Here is a 19,049-nt window from a genome sequence, read left to right on the forward strand (position 1 = left end):
ACTGTGTCCTACTTAATTATCTTGTATCTATGGCAATGATCGGCACAGTGCTTGCCACATAGTTATCGCCTAACGAATGTCCCAATTATTAATATTATTAGAGTTTCCTGTCCTTCCTGGGACATACCTGAAAGGTCTAAGAGATTTATGACTCTCAGATGGGTCCTCAAAAACATTCTGTCAAGAAGCCTACATGGCTTCCAGCTGTTGCAGAATGTTTCTGAAAATTATTTTATCCGGAAAGTGCTCAGTCCAACCGGGATAGACTAGTAGGATTAACCTGTTTTAGATTGCCACAGAACAGCAGTGCTTATCAACCTTTGTTTAGAATTTTCTTTTATTCTTTTGCTCAGACACAGCTGGGAGACCCAGTATGAAGGAGAAGCAGCGTGGCTCAGTGGAAAGAGCACGGGCTTTGGAGTCAGGGCTCATGAGTTCGAATCCCAGCTCTGCCACTTGTCGGCTGTGTGACTGTGGGCGAGTCACTTAACTTCTCTGTGCCTCAGTTCCCTCATCTGTAAAATGGGGATGAAAACTGTGAGCCCCACGTGGGACAACCTGATTCCCCTATGTCTACCCCAGCGCTTAGAACAGTGCTCGGCACATAGTAAGCGCTTAACAAATACCAACATTATTATTATTATTAAGAAGTAAAACATTCGCAGGACCAAACTCAACAGTCTTACAAAGCGAACAAGTGAGCAAGAAGATCACTCTCAAAAATAATAATTGTGGTGTTAATCACTTACTTAAGTGCCAAGCAATATAGCAGATTCAAGGCAATTGGGGTAGACACAGTCTCTGTCCTTCGTGCGGCTCACTGTCAGAGAGGGAGGGAAAGCAGGTATTGAATCCCCGTTTTACGGATGAGGAAACTAAGGCGCAGAAAAGTTAAGTTTTTTTTAGTTTGTTGTTGTCGTTTTTAACTGCGGTACTTGTTCAGCTCATATTGTGTGTCAGGCATAATGCTGGGGTAGATACAAGCTAATCGAGGGAAGCAGCGTGACTCAATGGAAAGAGCCCGGGCTTGGGAGTCAGAGGTCATGGGTTCGAATGCCGGCTCTGCCGCTTGTCCCCTGTGTGATTGTGGCCAAGTGTCACTTCACTTCTCTGGGCCTCAGTGACCTCATCCGTAAAATGGGGATGAAGACTGTGAGCCTCCCGTGGGACGACCTCATTACCCTGTATCTCCCCCAGCGCTTAGAACGGTGCTCGGCACATAGTGAGCGCTTAACAAATACCAACATTATTAATCAGGTTGGACACAGTTCCTGTCCCTCGTGGAGCTCCCATTCTTAATCCCCATTTTACAGATGAGGGAAAACCGAGGCCCAGAGAAGTTAAGTGACTCAGCCCAGATCGCACAGTAGGCAAGTGGCAGAGCCGGGATTAGAGCGCAGGTCCTCTGACTTCCAGACCCGTGATCTGGGGAAGCGGCATGGTTTAGTGGATAGAACACGGGCCTGGGAGTCAGAAGGACCTGGGTGCTAACCCCAGCTCGGCCACTTGACTGCTGTGTGACCTCAGGCAAGTCGCTTCACTTCTCTGTGCCTCAGTTTCCTCATCTGTAAAGTGGTGATTAAGATGGTGAGCCCCATGCGAGCCCCATGTGGGACGGGGACTGTGCCCAGCGCAGTTACCTGGTATCTATCCCGGTGCTTAGTGCCGTACCTGGCGCATAGCAAGTGCCTAACAATTACCACATTTCATTATTATTATTACTATTATTATCATTCCCACAAGGCCACACTGCTTCTCCATGGCAGTGATTTACCCTGATGGATTAACAGCACAAGGGGGCAGGAATCACCACACCTTAAGAAGGAAGGGGGTAAAGAGTTGGGAGAGAGAATGAGGTCAGTGGTGGTTGGACCCTGGAGCCTGGGTTCAAGAAGAGGAGGAATGGGATTGGGAAAAGAGGATAAGAGTCTTGGAATTCTCCAGGTGCCCGGTCCTGCCCTTGCCTTCCCAGCTGAAATGGAGAGTGAGAGCTGGGAGACCAGGGAAGCCATAAATCAGGGAGCTGGGGGTTTTACACTAGGATACCAAGGGTGTTAAATGTTTTTTTTTTTCCTTTCCGTCCGAAGATATCTTTTTATTCCTGGATAAATGAGTCTTCCCAAAACTGATCGATAACTGGTGACCGCAGTTAACTCTAGATTGTAAGTTCCTCGTGGTCGGGCAATCATGCCTACCCACTACATTGTATTTTCCCAAAGGCTTAGTATAGGGCTCAGCACACAATAAGCGCTCAGTAAATACCACTTATTGATTGATTGATAGCTCTTCTTTTAATTCGAATGACCACCCCCAGTTGATTTGGGACTGTGTTGAGGTTTTTTGTATAGTATTCATAGCATCATCACTTTTTTATGGTATTTATTAAGTGTTTACTACATGCCGAGCACTATTCTAAGCACCGGGGCACATACAAATTAATAAGGTTGGACACAGTCCCTGCCCCACATGGGGCTCACACTCTTAATCCCCATTTTAGAGATGAGATAACTGAAGTTTTCTGTGAAGAGAGAGGAATGGCTCAGTGGAAAGAGCCCGGGCTTTGGAGTCAGAGGTCGTGAGTTCGAATCCCAGCGCGGCCAGTTGTCAGCTGTGTGACTGTGGGCAAGTCACTTCACTTCCCTGTGCCTCGGTTACCTCATCTGTAAAATGGGGATTAAGACTGTGAGCCTCATGTGGGACAACCTGATTCCCCTGTGTCTAGCCCGGCGCTTAGAACAGTGCTCCGCACATAGTAAGCGCTTAACAAATACCAACATTATTATTAAAAGAGAGGAGAGGAGAGAAGAGAGATGAGAAGTGACTTATCCAGGGTTACACGGTAGGCAAGTGGCAGAGCTGGATTTAGAAGCCAGGTCCTCAGATTCCCAGGTCCGTGTTCTTTTCCCTAAGCCACAAAAGACGTTTTTGATTTGCCCTGGTCATTATCATAAAATTGACACGAACAAAATTTTTGTTCCAGTTGTGTATAAGTGTTTTTGTTTGAAATCCTCTGGAAAAAAAGTAGCTTCTCTAGCTCAGAGATAAGGGTATTTCGTTAAAAGATAAGTGTAAATCTCAATGCTACCTTATTCTGAAAGGGTTAGATAATAAAAATTATGGTATTTGTTAAGCATTTGTTACTATGTGCAGAGCACTGTTCTAAGCGCTAGGGTAGATACAGGGTAATCAGATTGTCCCTTTGGACATTTCTTAATCCCCATTTTTACAGATGAGGATGTCTGAGCTTGTGAAGTCGTATGGGGCTAACTTGGAATGTTTTGAAAATAGGGGTGAATATCCTATTTTATAACAGATTTGAAACAGCTGTGCAATCCCAGTCAACAAAATGTGTGTCATTCAAAATATGGGAGAATTGAACTTAAATCTGAACTGGCTGATGTTCTGAGTGAAATAGCTGCTGAATCTGAATCACAAAGTTAAAAGAAAACATCGTAGTGAAGCCTTATTAGAGGAATTGAAAAAAGATGCCACTAAATCCCCAGAAAAAAAAAATCCATAAAAATGTAAAGCTGTTTTGCAGATTTAGTCTCAATTAATATCTTGATTCCCATTCGACTGCAAGCTCTTTGAGTAAAGGGACCGTCTCTTCTTCTGTCGTAATTTCACGTCATGACGTGGATGATGAAAATGATGACGACAGTGAAGCAGTATTTGCGGTAACCTTTCCGTGCTTCTTAGGTACTGGCGACGTTCTGCACATTACGTTGCCTAAAACTGAAACTTGATTTCTCTCCCCCTGAGATATGTCTAACTCGGTACTACCAAAGCCATGAAGGTGTAACAAATCAAAACATGATCTGGCCTATCTGCATATCATGGGGACTACGGTCATTTTGCAGATCCCTCAGCTCCTTTGCCAGATGTCTGTTTGGATTCTGAGCGATAGAAGCTCCATGGTCATCTCCACACAGTGCGTTGGAGTACTTTGGAAAGAAAAACGTTGAGCACGGCTTCCTACGGATACGCTATTTTGAGATGCACGATCTGAGCTCGTTTCTCCTCTTTAGACAAGGGAATACAGGGCAAGGGTTAAACAATTGGAGCCCCATTTGAGCGCACTTCTTTTTGGACCAGCCAATATAGCACAAGGGAGGGTGGGGAGGAGCACAGAACATCTGTAGAGGGAGAGAGGAGTTTGGAAGATCGAAGTTTGGGCGCTTTGGCTCCACAGTATGATTTTCTGGTCGAGTTTGGATTCACGAATGCATCTTCTGAAGCGCCATCGAAGAAGGTAATAGCCATTATGGCATTTGTTAAGTGCTTACTACGTGCCAGGCGTTGTACTAAGTTCTGGGGTGGATACAAGCAAGTCGTGTCGTCCCTGTCCCATTTGGGGCTCACAGTCTCAATCCCCATTTTACAGGTGGGGTTCTTGAGGCGCAGAGAAGTGAAGCGACTTACCCAAGGTCACACAGCAGACAAGTGAGGGAGCCGGAATTAAAACCCAAGACCTTCTGACTCCCATGCTGCTTTCTGGGGTTAGAGCCCACTGAAATGATTTCTTTGTACCATTGTCCGCCATTAATCTTTCATTTCCTAGGAGTTTACACCCAGCTTTCCCCTTCTGTACAGATACTAATCTCTCTCTGTCTCTCTCTCTCCTCTTCCTCTAGGAACTTATCATGTTCTTAGTTGCCTTGGCTCTCTCGATAAATTGAAAGATCCTTGAGGGTGGAGGTCATATTCAAATTCTTCTAACCCAGAAGACCTATCATAGTGTTACGTTGTACTACTCAATAAAAAGGATGATTTAATTAAGATGACGATAAAGCTGACGATAGATTTGATCAAGTCCTCTAGCCGGTAGGCTCGTGGTGGGGAGGGAATGTGTCTACCAACTCTGTCGTATTGTAGTCTCAGGCACTTAGTTCAGTATTCCGCACTCAAGAAGTGCTCAGCAAGAGGCAGCCTGGACTGATAGAGCGAAGGCCTGGGAGACAGAAGGAGTTGGGTTCTAATCCCAGCATTGCCACAGGCCTGATCTGGGAACTTGGGCAGGTCACTTCACTTCTCTGTGCCTCAGCTCCCTCATCTGTACAATGGGGATTAAGACTGTGGGACAGGGACTGTGTCCACCTGATGATCTTGTATCTACCCCAGCGCTCAGTACAGTGCCTGGCACAAAGTAAGCGCTTAACGAGTGCCATTAAAAAAAAAAGTCGATTGATCGATCCGCTGTCTTTACACCCAGGATTTCAGGTGAGGTATTACTAGGACTTCAAAATATGGAGTAATCCTTAAAAAGCATCTCTTGAGAAGATTATTAGCCTCAAGAATCGCATCACGGCAAGTATGTTTTTGGAAAATCTGAATTTTTGGTACTCTGAACTCAAACCATTATCCGTTTTGCTATCTTTGGTTTCTGTTGAAATGGTGAATTCGGTTGAAAGGCTTATTTCTCTGTTTTCAGGGTCCCAGTGCATGATAATGGCTCAGTTTCTTGGTATTGTTAGATGTGTCTTGGAAACAAATGAAGGGGTACTTTCAAAAAGACTCCATATGATTCTTCCCCTCTCTCCCGCTCATCACTTCAACTCTGCATCGGTACCGTTGAGGGAGGTTTTGTGGTGGGGCGTGGGGTGCTAGATTTTGGGCCCAAAGGACAGGGAACAGGGATACTATGGAAGGGGCAGTGACTGGAACCAGAAAGTTATCCAGGAAGCAGTGTGGCCTAATGGAAAGAACATAAACCTGGGAGTCAGCGGCCCTGGGTTCTAATCCTGTCTCTGACACTGGCCTACTGTACAACGTAGCGTAAGCCATTCAACTTCTCTTTGCCTCAGTTACCTCATCTACAACATGCCAACCCATTAATCTTACCACGTCTAAAACAGAACTTCTCATCTTCCCACCTCATCTTCCCTCTGACTTTCCTCTCACTAGTGGGACAGGGACTGTGTCCAACTCAATTTGCTTGTACCCATCGCAGCGCTTGGCACGTAGAAAGTGCTTAACAAATACCCGGATTATTATTATTAATTCAGTGGTCGTGTTCTTTCTGTGCCTCACTTTCTCCAACCTCTCCCTACGAGTGACTTTATCACTGTGAAACCAAAGGTGCCTCTGTCTCCTCATCTGTAAAATGTGGATTAGATACCTGCCCTTCCTAAATTTTAGATTGTGAGTTTTGTTTGGGTCAGGCACTGTTTCAATCTAGAACTCTTGCATTGAGCCGGTTGCTCCGCATCTTGGAAGAGCTTAATGGATATCATAATTATTATTATTACAGCCTCCAAGGAAAGGAACCAGAAGAGGTTAGAGCCAACCAAGCGCAAATAGCTTTCGGTGTTAGAACTGATGAGGGACGGAACCTTTCATTTTTAACCCACGTTATAAAGTGGTTCGTTGAACTGATGGACAGATGGGTGAGGCGAATTACTTAAAAATCAAGTTCTAACTGACTGAAAGAGTGGGACCTGGTAATTTAGTGCTGTTTGAAATAAAATGGGCAGCAAGAGTCTCTCGTAGGAAGCTGCGTTAACTCCGTTATGGCAGGAGTGGCTATTAAATGCACCGAAGTAACTTAGTCCATAATATCGTAGAGGCCCAGAGTCAACATGACACTCTACAGTTTCAATGCACAGTGCTGTCTTAACCTCTCGTTTTTCCCTCCTTTCTCTAGTACAGGGATAAAATTGGAAGTACAGTTTTAAACATCCCTTGTAATAAAGTCTGACTAGGACCATTTTTATAGAGATTTTCACGTCCTTGTTGCCTGTATTAATTATCGCAGTTGTTTCATCCAAAAGACCATCATCCCCATCATCATGAAGCCTAGAGAAGTAATTGTTTGAAAGTCACTTATCTTCTCTGTGCCACGGGTGTCTCATTTTTTTTAAATTGGGGATTAAGACTGTGAGCCCTATTTGGGCCGGGGACTGTGTCCAACCCAATTATCTTGTGTCTACCCCAGTGCTTAGAACAGTGCCTAGCGCATAGCAAGTGCCCGACAGTTATTACTATCATTACCACACCAGTCCAGTTGAGTGCTATTTTTGGATCACTTTATCTTGTCAGCTCTCAGGTGTCATTCTAGGTCTCAGAGCATTTCTGTGGTTGGTTTCGGCCCTGGTATTTTGCTGATGGAATTAACTCCGCCAAAAAAAAAATGCAGTTAATTCTATTCACTTGTCCGGGGGAGAGGGGGAGTAGCCAAACGCATTAGTTTCGACAACTGTCTCTGAGAGGTGGGAACCATTCTGGGGCCATACACGGAGCAGAGTGACTTTTGAGCTTGAAATGAGGCATCGTTCAACCAAATTCGTTCCACTCCGCGGTGAGCACTACTCTTCGTGTTTAGAAATAGTTCTCTGCCTCGGTGTGTATGTCAGTTAAGAAGTGCAAATCTGATCCTCCATAGACTACTAGGAAATCATAGGCTTAACAGTAGAATTTTTAATGAAAATACATCAGCAACTCGATATCCACCAAACCCCCCCCCCGTTCTCGTGATCAGACACCCACCTGGAGGGTTATATACACTTCGGTTTAATTTTCCCGAAAAGAGAGATTTGGAATTTGCCACCAGAGGGAGTTTATAAAGTCCCAAGAAAGTAATTGACTACTAGATATCGAAGGAGAAGAACGCCACTGAAATTTTATATAAGGCCTCTACTATCGACAAGCAAAATAATAACATGAAACCAAGTTATAAACTCGTAGATTTTCATGTGTCAGCCGGAGAACAAGAGCAACAGCAAAATAAAGGGTGCTGTCTTGCCTGATGGAGGGATCCTCATCCCCATGTTTGTGTTGCTGGCATTTTTCCTTTCGTAAATAGACTCCGGGAAAGAGAATGAATGAGTACATGTACAGAAATACAAAAGAAGCCCTCCAATTAGCACGGCCGTAAAGAAGACCTAGGTCTCTAATTAAATGCAAGCCGTTGGAGAGGTGAGCCCATTTGTGCCATCATTCAAATGCGGTAGAGTCATTCTCATGATATGCTTTGTGAGAGGATATTGTCCTAGATTCTGAATAATGAAGATGATTCTCATGCCTGAATCATAATTACCACAAGGGCTGAATCATGGGGAGGATGAGTTTGATCCTTCCAAAGTGTGGGAGAGTAACTTGAATTCTACGCTTCTGTTTTTCCTTTTCTTCTGGAGATTATTTCGCGGCTGCCTCCCTGCTAGACCGTGAGCTTCTTGAGGGCAGGGATTATGCTCCTCACATAGTAGCTGCTCAGTAAAGGCTATGGACTGATGAATTAATCTGGGGGTACCGTTACGTTGAATTGCGCTGCAGCTCTGAACCACTGAGAGGCGTCCCCCTGGAATAAGGTAGTCGGCATCTAGGTGGTGGGGATTCATTCTGAGCTTGAAAGCTCCCCGCAACCTGCAGAATATCCTTAAGACATTTACCCAGCGATTAACCATCGGCGCGTAAGTCAGAACCGTCCAAATGCCCAGCCCCGGGCCCTGCACCTACTGGGCACTCTATGAGCCTTATTCCGACTCTGTCTACGTCGTGAGCGGTCTACCTTCTGAAACGGGTAAGGCTGACGCTGCTGTTCTTAGCGGTGGATTTGCTCTTCAGGGCCTCCGCGCGTCCAGGACTCTGAATTTAAAGTCACTAGGAGCCCACGGTTAGAGTTCGGAAAGGCAAGAGGATGAAAAGAACCTGGCCTTCCATAAATAGCCTGAGCCTCCGCAGCCATTGGCTATTTTCTCAGTCTTAAGTCTGGGACTTGATTTGTTCTCTCGAATGACTAAGCGACATTAGGAGAAACGGCATCCAAAATTCTAATTAACAACAATAAAATTCCTAATTGATTTTTAAAAAGCCAAACAAAGCCTCCCGATATCGATGGAGTGTCTTTTATTCTGATGACTCGGCACTCTGCTACCGAGTCCCTCCGTCCTTCTGAAAATCTAGAGAAAGCAGTCTGGGGAGCAGAGACCTTCCTACCTTATCCTTAGCCTGGTGGAATAACCTCGGCAAGGAAAGATTTGCATCTCCAGTCCACATCGCCTTTTTAAAAATCACAGAATTCCACAGATTCCCCAGTGGATTGATTCTCCGGCCTTTCTTCAGTCTCTGCTCAAGTTCCCAACTGAAATCTCCATCAGTATCCATTTCGACGTTGACTCTGGGACCTTAACCGGGCCCTAAAACTCTTTCCACGTAGACCACATTGCTTCGGGCCACCACCGCTCCACGTGACTCACCCAAGAATAAAGAAAATCTTAGCCAATTGTTAATCCAGTTGTTCATTTTAAAAAGAGGACATTTCATCACTCGGTTACCCAGAGAAAGAACGCATGCATACCTCTAACTCCTCGGCACATTTCCTTTTGATAAGAAGCTGCAATGATGGTCGGGTATCTATCTTATTCATATATCACAGAAAAGATACTACAAAAATGTCCATTTTAAATGTATACAAAATGTGCACATATATAAATACGTATCTATATGTGAATATAAATCTTAAGGAAGCTAATAACAATAATAAGTCTATTTGCCTCAGAAGCCCCCAGGATTGACAGACACCATTCCTTCCATTTTCGTTGTTGTCCTTATGGTTTTCTAAACCCAAATAGTAACGAACCTTGCCGTTCTATTCCTTCTTAATGCTAAATGCTGAAGTTCAGCTGCGGCTCTTGGGCCTCTAACAGAATCTGGAGCCCTGAAATCCTTAAAATAATTGTACAGTTATTCCCAGCTTACCTATTATTTCCTAGAAATGAATACCTCTATGTCCCGCTGGTTTCACCCTCATCTCCTGAGACTATTCATTTAAAGCCTGTAAAAAAAAACCAGCTCTTGAAACCGGGGTCCGTGCAAAACGGTCATGAATTATTGCAACCAGTCGGTGTGATAACTGCCATTAAAATCTCCCGATATTTTATATGATTCAATTTCTATCTCGTAGGAAATTTCAAGGGACGCCACCAGAAGCTTAGAATTCCGAGGAAATTTAGTTGGGTTTGAAATTTGAGTCGTCAACTACATCACCTCTACAAACGGCATGACTAGCAATATTTAATCCGAGTTCATTCCTAGCCGGGAACTGTTCGCGTGTGTGGCCGTTTGACCTTTTGCTTAAGGACTCATTTTTACAGGTTCAAGAATGATTCAGCTATAGCTAAATACCGTTTTGATCGCCTTCCCCCTTCCCCTCCCTTGACTGAAGCGACCAAGAGCAATTTTACAATCACCCCATAACTGTCCGGCTGTCCACTAAAGGAAATTCTCATCGCCTGCCTTAAGAGCACTGTCTTTCACAGGGAAAAGAGAATGAACAGGTTCAGCATCAAGGAAGTAGAATCGTCAACTGGAAATGCACATGATAGAACATCTTATTGCTTTAATAAAATGGGAAATTATCCACTGCAAAAACGAACAGACCACCAAATATAGGGAGGGAAGAAATACCCATGCACTGGGGAGAGTTCATTGAGAATAGGGGAAGCCCCTTCCCGCTCCCTGAATACTAGTCAGATACAGAGTGGAGAAGGCATCTCAGACAACATATTAGAAGACTGTGAGGGATGAGGGAGAGCTGGAGAAATGATGAGCTTTCTTCTCTCTGGGGTTTTAGCCAATCCCTGATAGCGGGTTAGGATTTAGGTCGCTCCAATCACTCTTCCAGGCGTCCAGGGACATTCGATTTCCTTGGTGCTGAAGCTCCTCACCCCCTTTTCTGGCCTTATGAATCACTAAACGGGTCCCCCCGTGGCCCGAAGGAACGAGTGAGCCTTTCCGAGCACCCAGCCTACCTCCCGGAAGTGACTAATGCTCTGGAAAACCTGCCTCTGTAAGCCAAATAGGTAGCCTGGTTCACCCCCCGCCCCCCCCCAAGGTATCATCCTGACCTAATCAAATCATCGTTCCATAAGCGTCCGAAATACCAAGGCCCTAATTGACAATACGAAGGATGTCAAGTCGCTTCACCGAAACAAATTGGGGGGTTCTCTTGGGTTGGGGGGGGGGGTTTGGGGGGGGGGTTATTCAGCTGCTGACCAAGCTTCGGGAGGGGTTTCCCCCACTCTGGCTGCCGGCCGATAGCACACTTTGCGAACCAAGCTATCCCCCTAGACAACCGATTTGAAAGAATAGCATCCGTGAACCTGAGTTTCCGCTGTCCTTAAATACCGCAGCCATCCAGTTCCATCAACCGATCTTCCCACGTTGAGTTCTGTTGTTCAGAAACATGATACTGAAAGTGTGAAGGGTCTCCAGGGCTCTCGTTTTTACAGAGAAAAGACGGAAGTACCTCTCCCCTTCCTTCGCGCCGGGAACCAAGGAGTGGAGAATGTCAGTTCACAGGCATAGTCCCCTGCCCACCCAGGTTTGGACCCAAAATTCTAGTCCTCCTCTTCTCCTCCGCTTCTTCTCTCTCTTCTTGTATTTGAAGCTCACGCAAACCTCAACCAGACGGACGAGGAGGGAAGGGTACATCTCCGAGGAAAAGCCTGCCACCCTTGAGAGTTTTCAAAGATCACCTTGCCGAATGACACTGGGGGCAAGGAAAGATGGTCAACGAAAGCTGCGTCGCCTCTCCCCGGCCTACCTGAGGCCTCACCCCGAAGCAAACGAAAGTACAGACGGCATTCCCGCCATCGTCTCTTCGTGCTGACCGCATGCAGGGAGAACCAGGCGAGGCTGTCTAAATATTCACCGCCTTTTACTAGATGGCACCTCTGCTCATCCACTGGTTTCTCCTCCTTTTCGCATTTCGCCAAAGAAAAGAGAAAATGGATGTGTCACCGGTTCAGAAGAGTCTACTACAGAGTACAAAATAACAATTCTTAAAACAGCAGAAGCCAGGTCTGCACCACTGAATCTAATGCTCAGCGGCAACCGTCGTATCACAGCTGAAAAATCAAGGACAGGAATATACAGTATGGACAGCACGGTACGGAACACTCGTTCGCTTCGGCGTTCGGTACCACTGGGAAACACGACGTCGGTTCGACAAAATAGATAAATCAATAAAAATCTGGCTGATTATAGCTACCGCACTTTCAGTACGGCACATCACCTACCGCTTTCGTGGTTTTTCTACCCGAAAAAAAGTTAACCTAGGCTAGGTCGAACGTAGGGAAACGGATAACACACCGAAACCTGGTTGTAAAAGTTGGAACAACCGAAGCCAGCCAGGTCACTTCCTCTAACGGTTCTCTTTCCGCACCAGCTTCAGCGCAGCCAGGCGATCTCAGCACCAGCTGGGGAGGGACAATAGGCCGAGTCGCGTCGATAGCTGAAGCGGGGTCTGGGGAAGCCCCAATCTGCCAACACGCTCGGTTATTCCGGCGGGGGCCGGGGGTGGGGGCGGGAATCATTCGTGAGTGGGCTTATTTATTTATCTTAATCTCTGGCGCCTGGCCAGCAGAGGACATTTCCCAGAATAAATGAATCGACCCAATAAATGCTGAAATACCGAGGCCCGGAGGGGGGAACCGGGAGGTGAGGGGCGAAGGGGGGATGGGGAGAGGGAGGGAGGGAAGCCCAGGGATTTCAGAAAATTCACCTCCTCTCCTGATCTCGGTCAGAGGGGGAGGCACGCCGGCTCACCAACCAGGCTCTCCGCTTTGGTCCCAGATGTTCAACTGACGTCCGGGAGAGGATACCTCTCCATCAACCTGATGCCCGATATACACGGTGGGTTTTGTTTCGTCGGGTGGTTGGTGGGTTTTTCTTTTTTTTCCCCCAAATACGCCAAAGCCGGAGAGGGAGGGAGGGAGGGATTGCCACGGGGGTAATAAAAGGAGCAGAGTCAGGGGAGGGAGAGAGGGAGGGAGGTGACTGACCTCTAACCCGACAACTATTTACATCAGTCATCCCGGGCTCCTCATCTTCCCTCAGCACCCACCCCTTTCTTCCTCCCCGTCCTCGACGGTTCTCTATCTGGTTGCGTTGTGCGGTTTCTTCTCCACGTAGGGAAACACACAAAAAGACGAATCCTTTCCGGACAGCGAGCAACGCGATGCGGTCGGTCGTCGTCGCCGTCGTCGTCGTCATCCCCACGATCACCGTGAGATCCTCACCGTCGTCGCCTTCTCCCTCCGAGACCCTCGCCGCCCAGTATTTACAAACACCACACAGTGCCTCGGTGGGAGAGGAGCAGGGGAAGGAGCCGGGAGGGAGGAGGGGAGGGGAAAGGGAGAGAGGAGGGCAAAGGGAGAGGGAGTCTCTGGGCGATCAGGACAACACCACCGTCTGCAAGGGCCCCTGGCCGGCTAGGTCCAAACAGGTGGACGAAGGGTGGGCGGCGGCGGCGGCGGGAAGGGGACGAGGCCCGGGATGCTGCGTGCCGGAGGAGGAGGAGGACCGGGAGGAGGAGGAGGACCGGGAGGAGGCGCAGAAACCAGAGTCCTGGGGTGGTTTTTCCAGCCGGCTTTCTCTCCCAACCCGGGAGACGGAACCGGGAGCCCTCAGGCCGCTCCCGTCGCCGCCGCCGCCGCCGCCGCCGCCGCCGTGGCCGCCGCCGTTGCAGTGATCCCGTTCGTATTCCTCCTGGGCCCTCTGCATCTTCCGCTTCTTCATCCTCCGCTTGTGGATGTGGAAGGTGGAGAGGGACAGGACGAGCAGGCAGAAGATGAGGGTGACCAGGACGATGAGGACCAGCGTGGAGGAGAAGGACTGGAAGAGCTGCTGTCCTACTTGGGTGATGCAGGTCCCGCCGCCGCCGCCGCCGTGGTCTTCCCCTCCTCCTCCTCCTCCTCCTCCTCCTCCTCCTCCTCCTCCTTCACCACCTCCTCCTCCTCCTCCTCCTCCTCCTCGGCCGCCGCCGCCGTCGCCGGGGCCTCCGGCCCCGGAGCTGGCGTTGGGGCTGGGAGAGACCAAGGTCCGGTTGAAGAGACAAGGCGGCAGAGGTAGCCTCAGCTCCTTCAACGCCTTGGCACTCATCGAGGCTGGGCTACAGGCGGGGGGAGGTGACTCTCTTCTTCTCCCCCCGGGCGGATCGCTTCCAGAGGACCAACAAGGAGGGAGACGGGGCACGGAAAAACACCCCCCTGCACACCGGGCGCGTGTGTGAGCGGGTGTTAGAGCTGGGGCCGGGGGGGAGGATGAGGGATCCCGGCCGGGGATGCCGCCTCGGATGGTCCCCTTGCTCTCGGGCGAAGCACCAGCCTGCGAAGAGAGTGGGATTGAGTTAACGGCCCGGGAGCGGGGGCACCAGGCTGGGGGAGGGGGCCCGCTGGGAGACAGAGAAGGAGGCGGGAGGGGATGGAGGGAAATCAAGTAGCCGCTGCAAAGCCTTCGTCCTTCCAGCCCGGCCCGGGCCCCTCGCCCCCGCAGGCCGGCTCACTCGTTCATCGTCGGTCGATAGTCTTTATCGAGCGCTGACCGTGTGCGGAGCACTGTATACTAAGCTTCCCCCTCCCGCCGCTCAGAGGGGCCGCTCCTCCATCCTCGGGGGCATCCCGGTGCCTCCTTCCTCTCCCGGCCACCCCCACGGAGTGGATGGGGGTGCGGGGCTGGGGGCGGGGGGAGAGGGGTCGGCGGAGGAGGCGACCTCCTCCAGCCGGGACCCGCTCGCTCACCGGGGCAGCCAGAGGCAGAGACCGGAGCAGAGACGGGGGCAGAGACCGGAGCAGAGACGGCCTCAGAGAATCAGGCAGAGAGAGAGGGAGACCCAGGGCCAGAGGCAGAGACCGGAGCAGAGACAGAAGCAGGGACGGGGGGGAGAGACAGAGACGGGAGCAGAGGCAGAGACAGGGACAGAGGCAGGAGCAGGGGCGGAGAGAGACACAGGGCCAGAGGCAGAGACAGGGACGGGAACGGAGGCGGAGGGAAGGACAGGGACAGAAGCAGGGAAAGGGGGAGACGCAGACACAGGAGCGGAGACGGGGGCAGAGGAGGAGACAGAAGCGGACACGGTGGCAGAGGCAGGGACAGAGGCGGGAGCAGGAATGGGGGCAGGGGCAGGGGCGATAGGGGCAGAGACGACAGGGGCAGGAGCAGAGACAGAGTCAGAGACGGGGGCAGGGGCGGGAGCAGAGAGAGAGGCAGAGACGGGGACAGGGAGAGAGATGGAGGCAGGAGCAGAGACAGAACCGGGGACAGAGGCGGGAGCGGGGACGGGGAGAAGAGCAGAGCCGGGGGCGGAGGCGGGCAAGGAGTCGGAGACGGAGCCGGGGACGGGGACGGGGACCAGAGCGGAGGAGGCGGGGACAGAGAGCCGGGGCCAGAGAGAAGGGCGGAGGCGGGGACGGAGCCGGGGACAGAAGAAGTAGCAGAGGCAGGAGCAGAGGCAGGAGCAGAGGCAGGGGCAGGGGCAGGGGCAGGGGCAGGGGCAGGGGCAGGGGCAGACGCAGGAAGGGACGGGGGCCGGGCTCGAGGTGAGGGAAGAGGCAGGACCGGGACTGGGTTCGGGGGCAGAGGCGGGGGCGGGCCGGAGGCGGAGGCGGAGGCGGAGGCAGGGCAACAGCCGGCCGGGACCCGTGGCCGGCCCCTCTCCCACGGACACGGGGTCCCCGGCTCCCCCCGATGCGGGGCCCTCCGCCTCCCCTCGCCACCGTCCCGTCCTTCCTTCCTCCCTCCCTCCCTCCTCGGACGCCGCGGGTCCCTCCGGGGGTCCCTCCGGGGGTCCCTCCGGGGGTCCCTCCGGGGGTCCCGCGGCCGTGCCCGGCCCTTCTCCCTCTGCCTCCTCCTGGCAGTGGGCAGGGGGTGGCGGGGCGCCCAGCTCCTCAGACCCCCGGACCTCCTGCATCCCCACCCCAGACCCCCGGACCTCCTGCATCCCCATCCCAGACCCCCGGCCCTCCTGCATCCCCACCCCAGACCCCCGGCCCTCCTGCATCCCCATCCCAGACCCCCGGGCCTCCTGCATCCCCATCCCAGACCCCCGGGTCCCCTGCATCCCCACCCCAGACCCCCGCCCCCCGGGCCAGCCCAGAGGCCGGGCAAGGCCGCTCCCTTGCCTTCTGCCAAGTTCGGGGCCGCCTTCCCTTTCCCTCCAGATCCCCCTTCCTTTCCGTCCTCCTTTCCCTCCAGACCCCCCTTCCCCTCTCCGGCCGGGGGACCCCCAGACCCTCCCGGTGGGGGGGGGAGGGGGGATCCCCGAGGGATGCTCGCCCCCCCCCCCGGAGCCAGCCGCCAGCCGGGGGTCCGGGGGCCGGTCCTGGGGGGGGCCGGGGGGCCGGTCCTGGAGGGGCCTCCGGGGGGCCGGTCCTGGGGGGGGGGGTCCGAGGCCTCGCCCCTTACCTGGGCCGGCGGGGGCTGCAGGGGAGGCTGCAGCAAGCGCCGAGTGCAGCGGAGGAGCCGGAGAGGGAGGCGGGCGGGGGGGGGCCGGGGGAGGGAGAGCCAAGGCGGGAGCCGGGGGAGGAGCCCGGGGAGGAGCCGGGGCAGAGACGGGAGAGCAGGCGGGGGAGCCGGGCCACCGAGCCGGGAGAGAAGAAGGGAGAGCGGCCGGGGGGGGGGGAGGTGGGGGGAGGGCGGGGAGAGGGGGTCCGGCCTATGGGCGGCGAGGCCGGTGACGTCAGCCCCCCCCGCCCCCCCCAGGGGCCCCCTCCAACCCCGACGGAGGGGATCGGCCCCCCCCCCCCCAGCGCCGCCCCACACCCCCGGGCACAGGCGATGACCGACATCCCACCCCCCGGGCGCACGCCCACCCACCCACACACACACACACACAGACCCCCCAGGACAGAGACACTGACCCCCCCCGGGCAGAGACAGTGACCCCCCAACCCCCGGCTAGAGACACTGACCTCCCCGGACAGAGACACAGACCCCCCCCACCCCGGTCAGAGACACTGACCACCCCGGTCAGAGACACTGACCCCCCCCGGATAGAGACACTGACCGCCCCACACCCCCTTGGGCAGGGACATAGACCAGATCCACCCCAGGCCAGAGACCCTGACCCCCCACCCCTGAACAGAGACACAGACCCCCATCCCCCTGGACAGAGATACAGATCCACCCCAGGACGGACACACTTACCCGCCCCCACCCCCCCCCCCCGGACAGAGGCAAAGACCCCCCCCCCCCCTCCGGACAGAGACACTGCCCCGTCCCCCAACTCCGGACAGAGACACAGACCACCCCCGGGCAGAGTCACTGACCCCCCCACCGTCACCACCCCGGACAGAGACACAGACACCCCCCGGACAAGGCACTGACCCCCCCCCCCAGGACAGAGACGCTGACCCTCCCGGACGGAGTCATTCATTCATTCATCCAATAGTATTTATTGAGCGCTTACTCTGCGCAGAGCACTGTCCTAAGCGCTTGGGATGAACAAGTCGGCAGCAGATAGAGACGGTCCCCGCCGGTTGACGGGCCGACGGTCTGATCGGGGGAGATGGACGGACGAGAACGATGGCAACGGCAGACCACCCTCCCCCAGCCTCCCTTCCTGACCTTCGACCCACGTCCTGCCAAGGGGAGCGGGACTTCCAGCCTCGATGGCCGCACCCTCTCCCCCGGCTCGGCTCCGGGGGCTCCCCCCAACCCCCTTCTCGGCCTCCCCCTCCACGGCTTCCCTCTCTACAGCCTCCTACCCTTTTCGTTCATTCAATAGTATTTACTGAGCGCTTACTAGGTGCAGAGCACCGTACCAAGCGCTCGGGATGAACGAGTCGGCCCCAGATAGAGACGGTCCCCGCCGTCTGACGGGCTCACGGTCCGATCGGGGGAGACGGACGGACGAGAACCATGGCGATGTATAGAGTCGAGGGGAAGGACGTCTCGTAAAGACGATGGCGACTAAATAGAATCGAGGCGATGTACTTTTCATTAACCAAATAAATAGGGTGACGAAAATATAGACGGTCGAGCGGACGGGTACGGTGCCGAGGGGATGGGAAGGGAGGTGGGAGGAGCAGAGGGAAAGGGGGGAGAAGAGGGTTGAGCTGCGGAGAGGTGAAGGGGGGGGGGGGGGCAGAGGGAGTAGAGGGAGAAGGGGAGCTCAGTCTGGGAAGGCCTCTCGGAGGAGGTGAGTTTTAAGTAGGGTTTCGAAGAGGGGAAGGGAATCGGTCTGGCGGAGGCGAGGAGGGAGGGCGTTCCGGGACCGCGGGAGGACGCGGCCCGGGGGTCGACGGCGGGACGGGCGAGACCGGGGGACGGCGAGGAGGTGGGCGGCGGAGGAGCGGAGCGTGCGGGGTGGTCTCCATGGCTTTCCCCCTCCACGCCTTCCCCCTCCACAGGTTCCTACTCCTCCACAGGCTCCTACGCCTCCACCGCGAGTCTCCCCCCATGACTTTCCCCCTCCACATTCTTCCCCTTCACAACCTCCCCCTCCACGGGCTCCTACTCCTCCGCCGTGACTTCCCCCCCCCCCACGACTTTCCCCCTCCACAAGGTCCTACTCCCCAACCGTGACTTCCCCCCCAAGACTTTCGCCCTCCACATTCTTCCCCTTCACGACCTCCCCCTCCACGGCTTCCCCCCCACAGCCTCACCCTCCTCGGCCTTCCCCTTCAAAGCTTCTTCCCACTCCTCGGCCTCCCCCGGCCGTGGCTTCCCCCCTAGAGCTTCCCCCTTCACAACCTCCCCCCCGTCACAGCCTCCCTCCCGGCCTTTCACAGCCTCCCCCCCAGCGTCACCGTAGGCACGACCGCCGACCCCACCCGGGGTCACCCCTCGGCACCGACGTCCTCACCTCCCCCTTTCCCACTGAGACGATATGGGGAAGAAAGATTCTCCCCCCGACCCCCATCCCACCGGGAGCCTTCGGCCCTCCTCCCTCTACCAGGCGCGGTCTCGGTCGAGATTCCCGAAGGCAGAAACGCGAATCTGAAACTGCCATTAGCTCGTCAAAGAGGGTCACCCGGAACAGATACTCTCCCACTGTCCCGCTCTATTGTGAACGTTGATGGCACCTCACCTCTCCAGCTTTCACCAAACCCTTGCAACTGCCCCTACCTCCCTCCGTAGCCCCACACTGAGCCACCACTCCTCGTCCCACACGTTCTGTGCTTACTTTATAGGCGGGAAACAAGTCCGCCCGCTCTATTTTGTTGTACTCTCCCGAGTGCTCAGTACAGTGCTCGGCACTCAGTAAGCCCCGAATAAATACAGTCGATCGATTGCATCTCCGCCGTCGTACCTACTGACCTGGGCATCCG

The 19,049-nt window shown here is 53.4% G+C and overlaps 1 protein-coding gene across 1 annotated transcript; it reads right to left on the reverse strand.

The window, feature by feature from the left end:
- Nucleotides 1-7,396: 7,396 nt before the first annotated feature.
- Nucleotides 7,397-16,258, reverse strand: C20H11orf87 (chromosome 20 C11orf87 homolog). The gene is made up of 3 exons (XM_029048286.1): nucleotides 16,183-16,258; nucleotides 13,806-14,106; nucleotides 7,397-13,706 (listed from the first exon to the last, which is right to left on the reverse strand). The coding sequence occupies exons 2-3, from the start codon at nucleotides 13,879-13,881 to the stop codon at nucleotides 13,174-13,176; spliced, it is 609 nt and encodes a 202-aa protein (XP_028904119.1). The 5' UTR covers nucleotides 13,882-14,106; nucleotides 16,183-16,258; the 3' UTR covers nucleotides 7,397-13,173.
- Nucleotides 16,259-19,049: the final 2,791 nt, after the last annotated feature.

Source organism: Ornithorhynchus anatinus, chromosome 20, assembly GCF_004115215.2.
Source record: "Ornithorhynchus anatinus isolate Pmale09 chromosome 20, mOrnAna1.pri.v4, whole genome shotgun sequence".
Taxonomy (NCBI): domain Eukaryota; kingdom Metazoa; phylum Chordata; class Mammalia; order Monotremata; family Ornithorhynchidae; genus Ornithorhynchus; species Ornithorhynchus anatinus.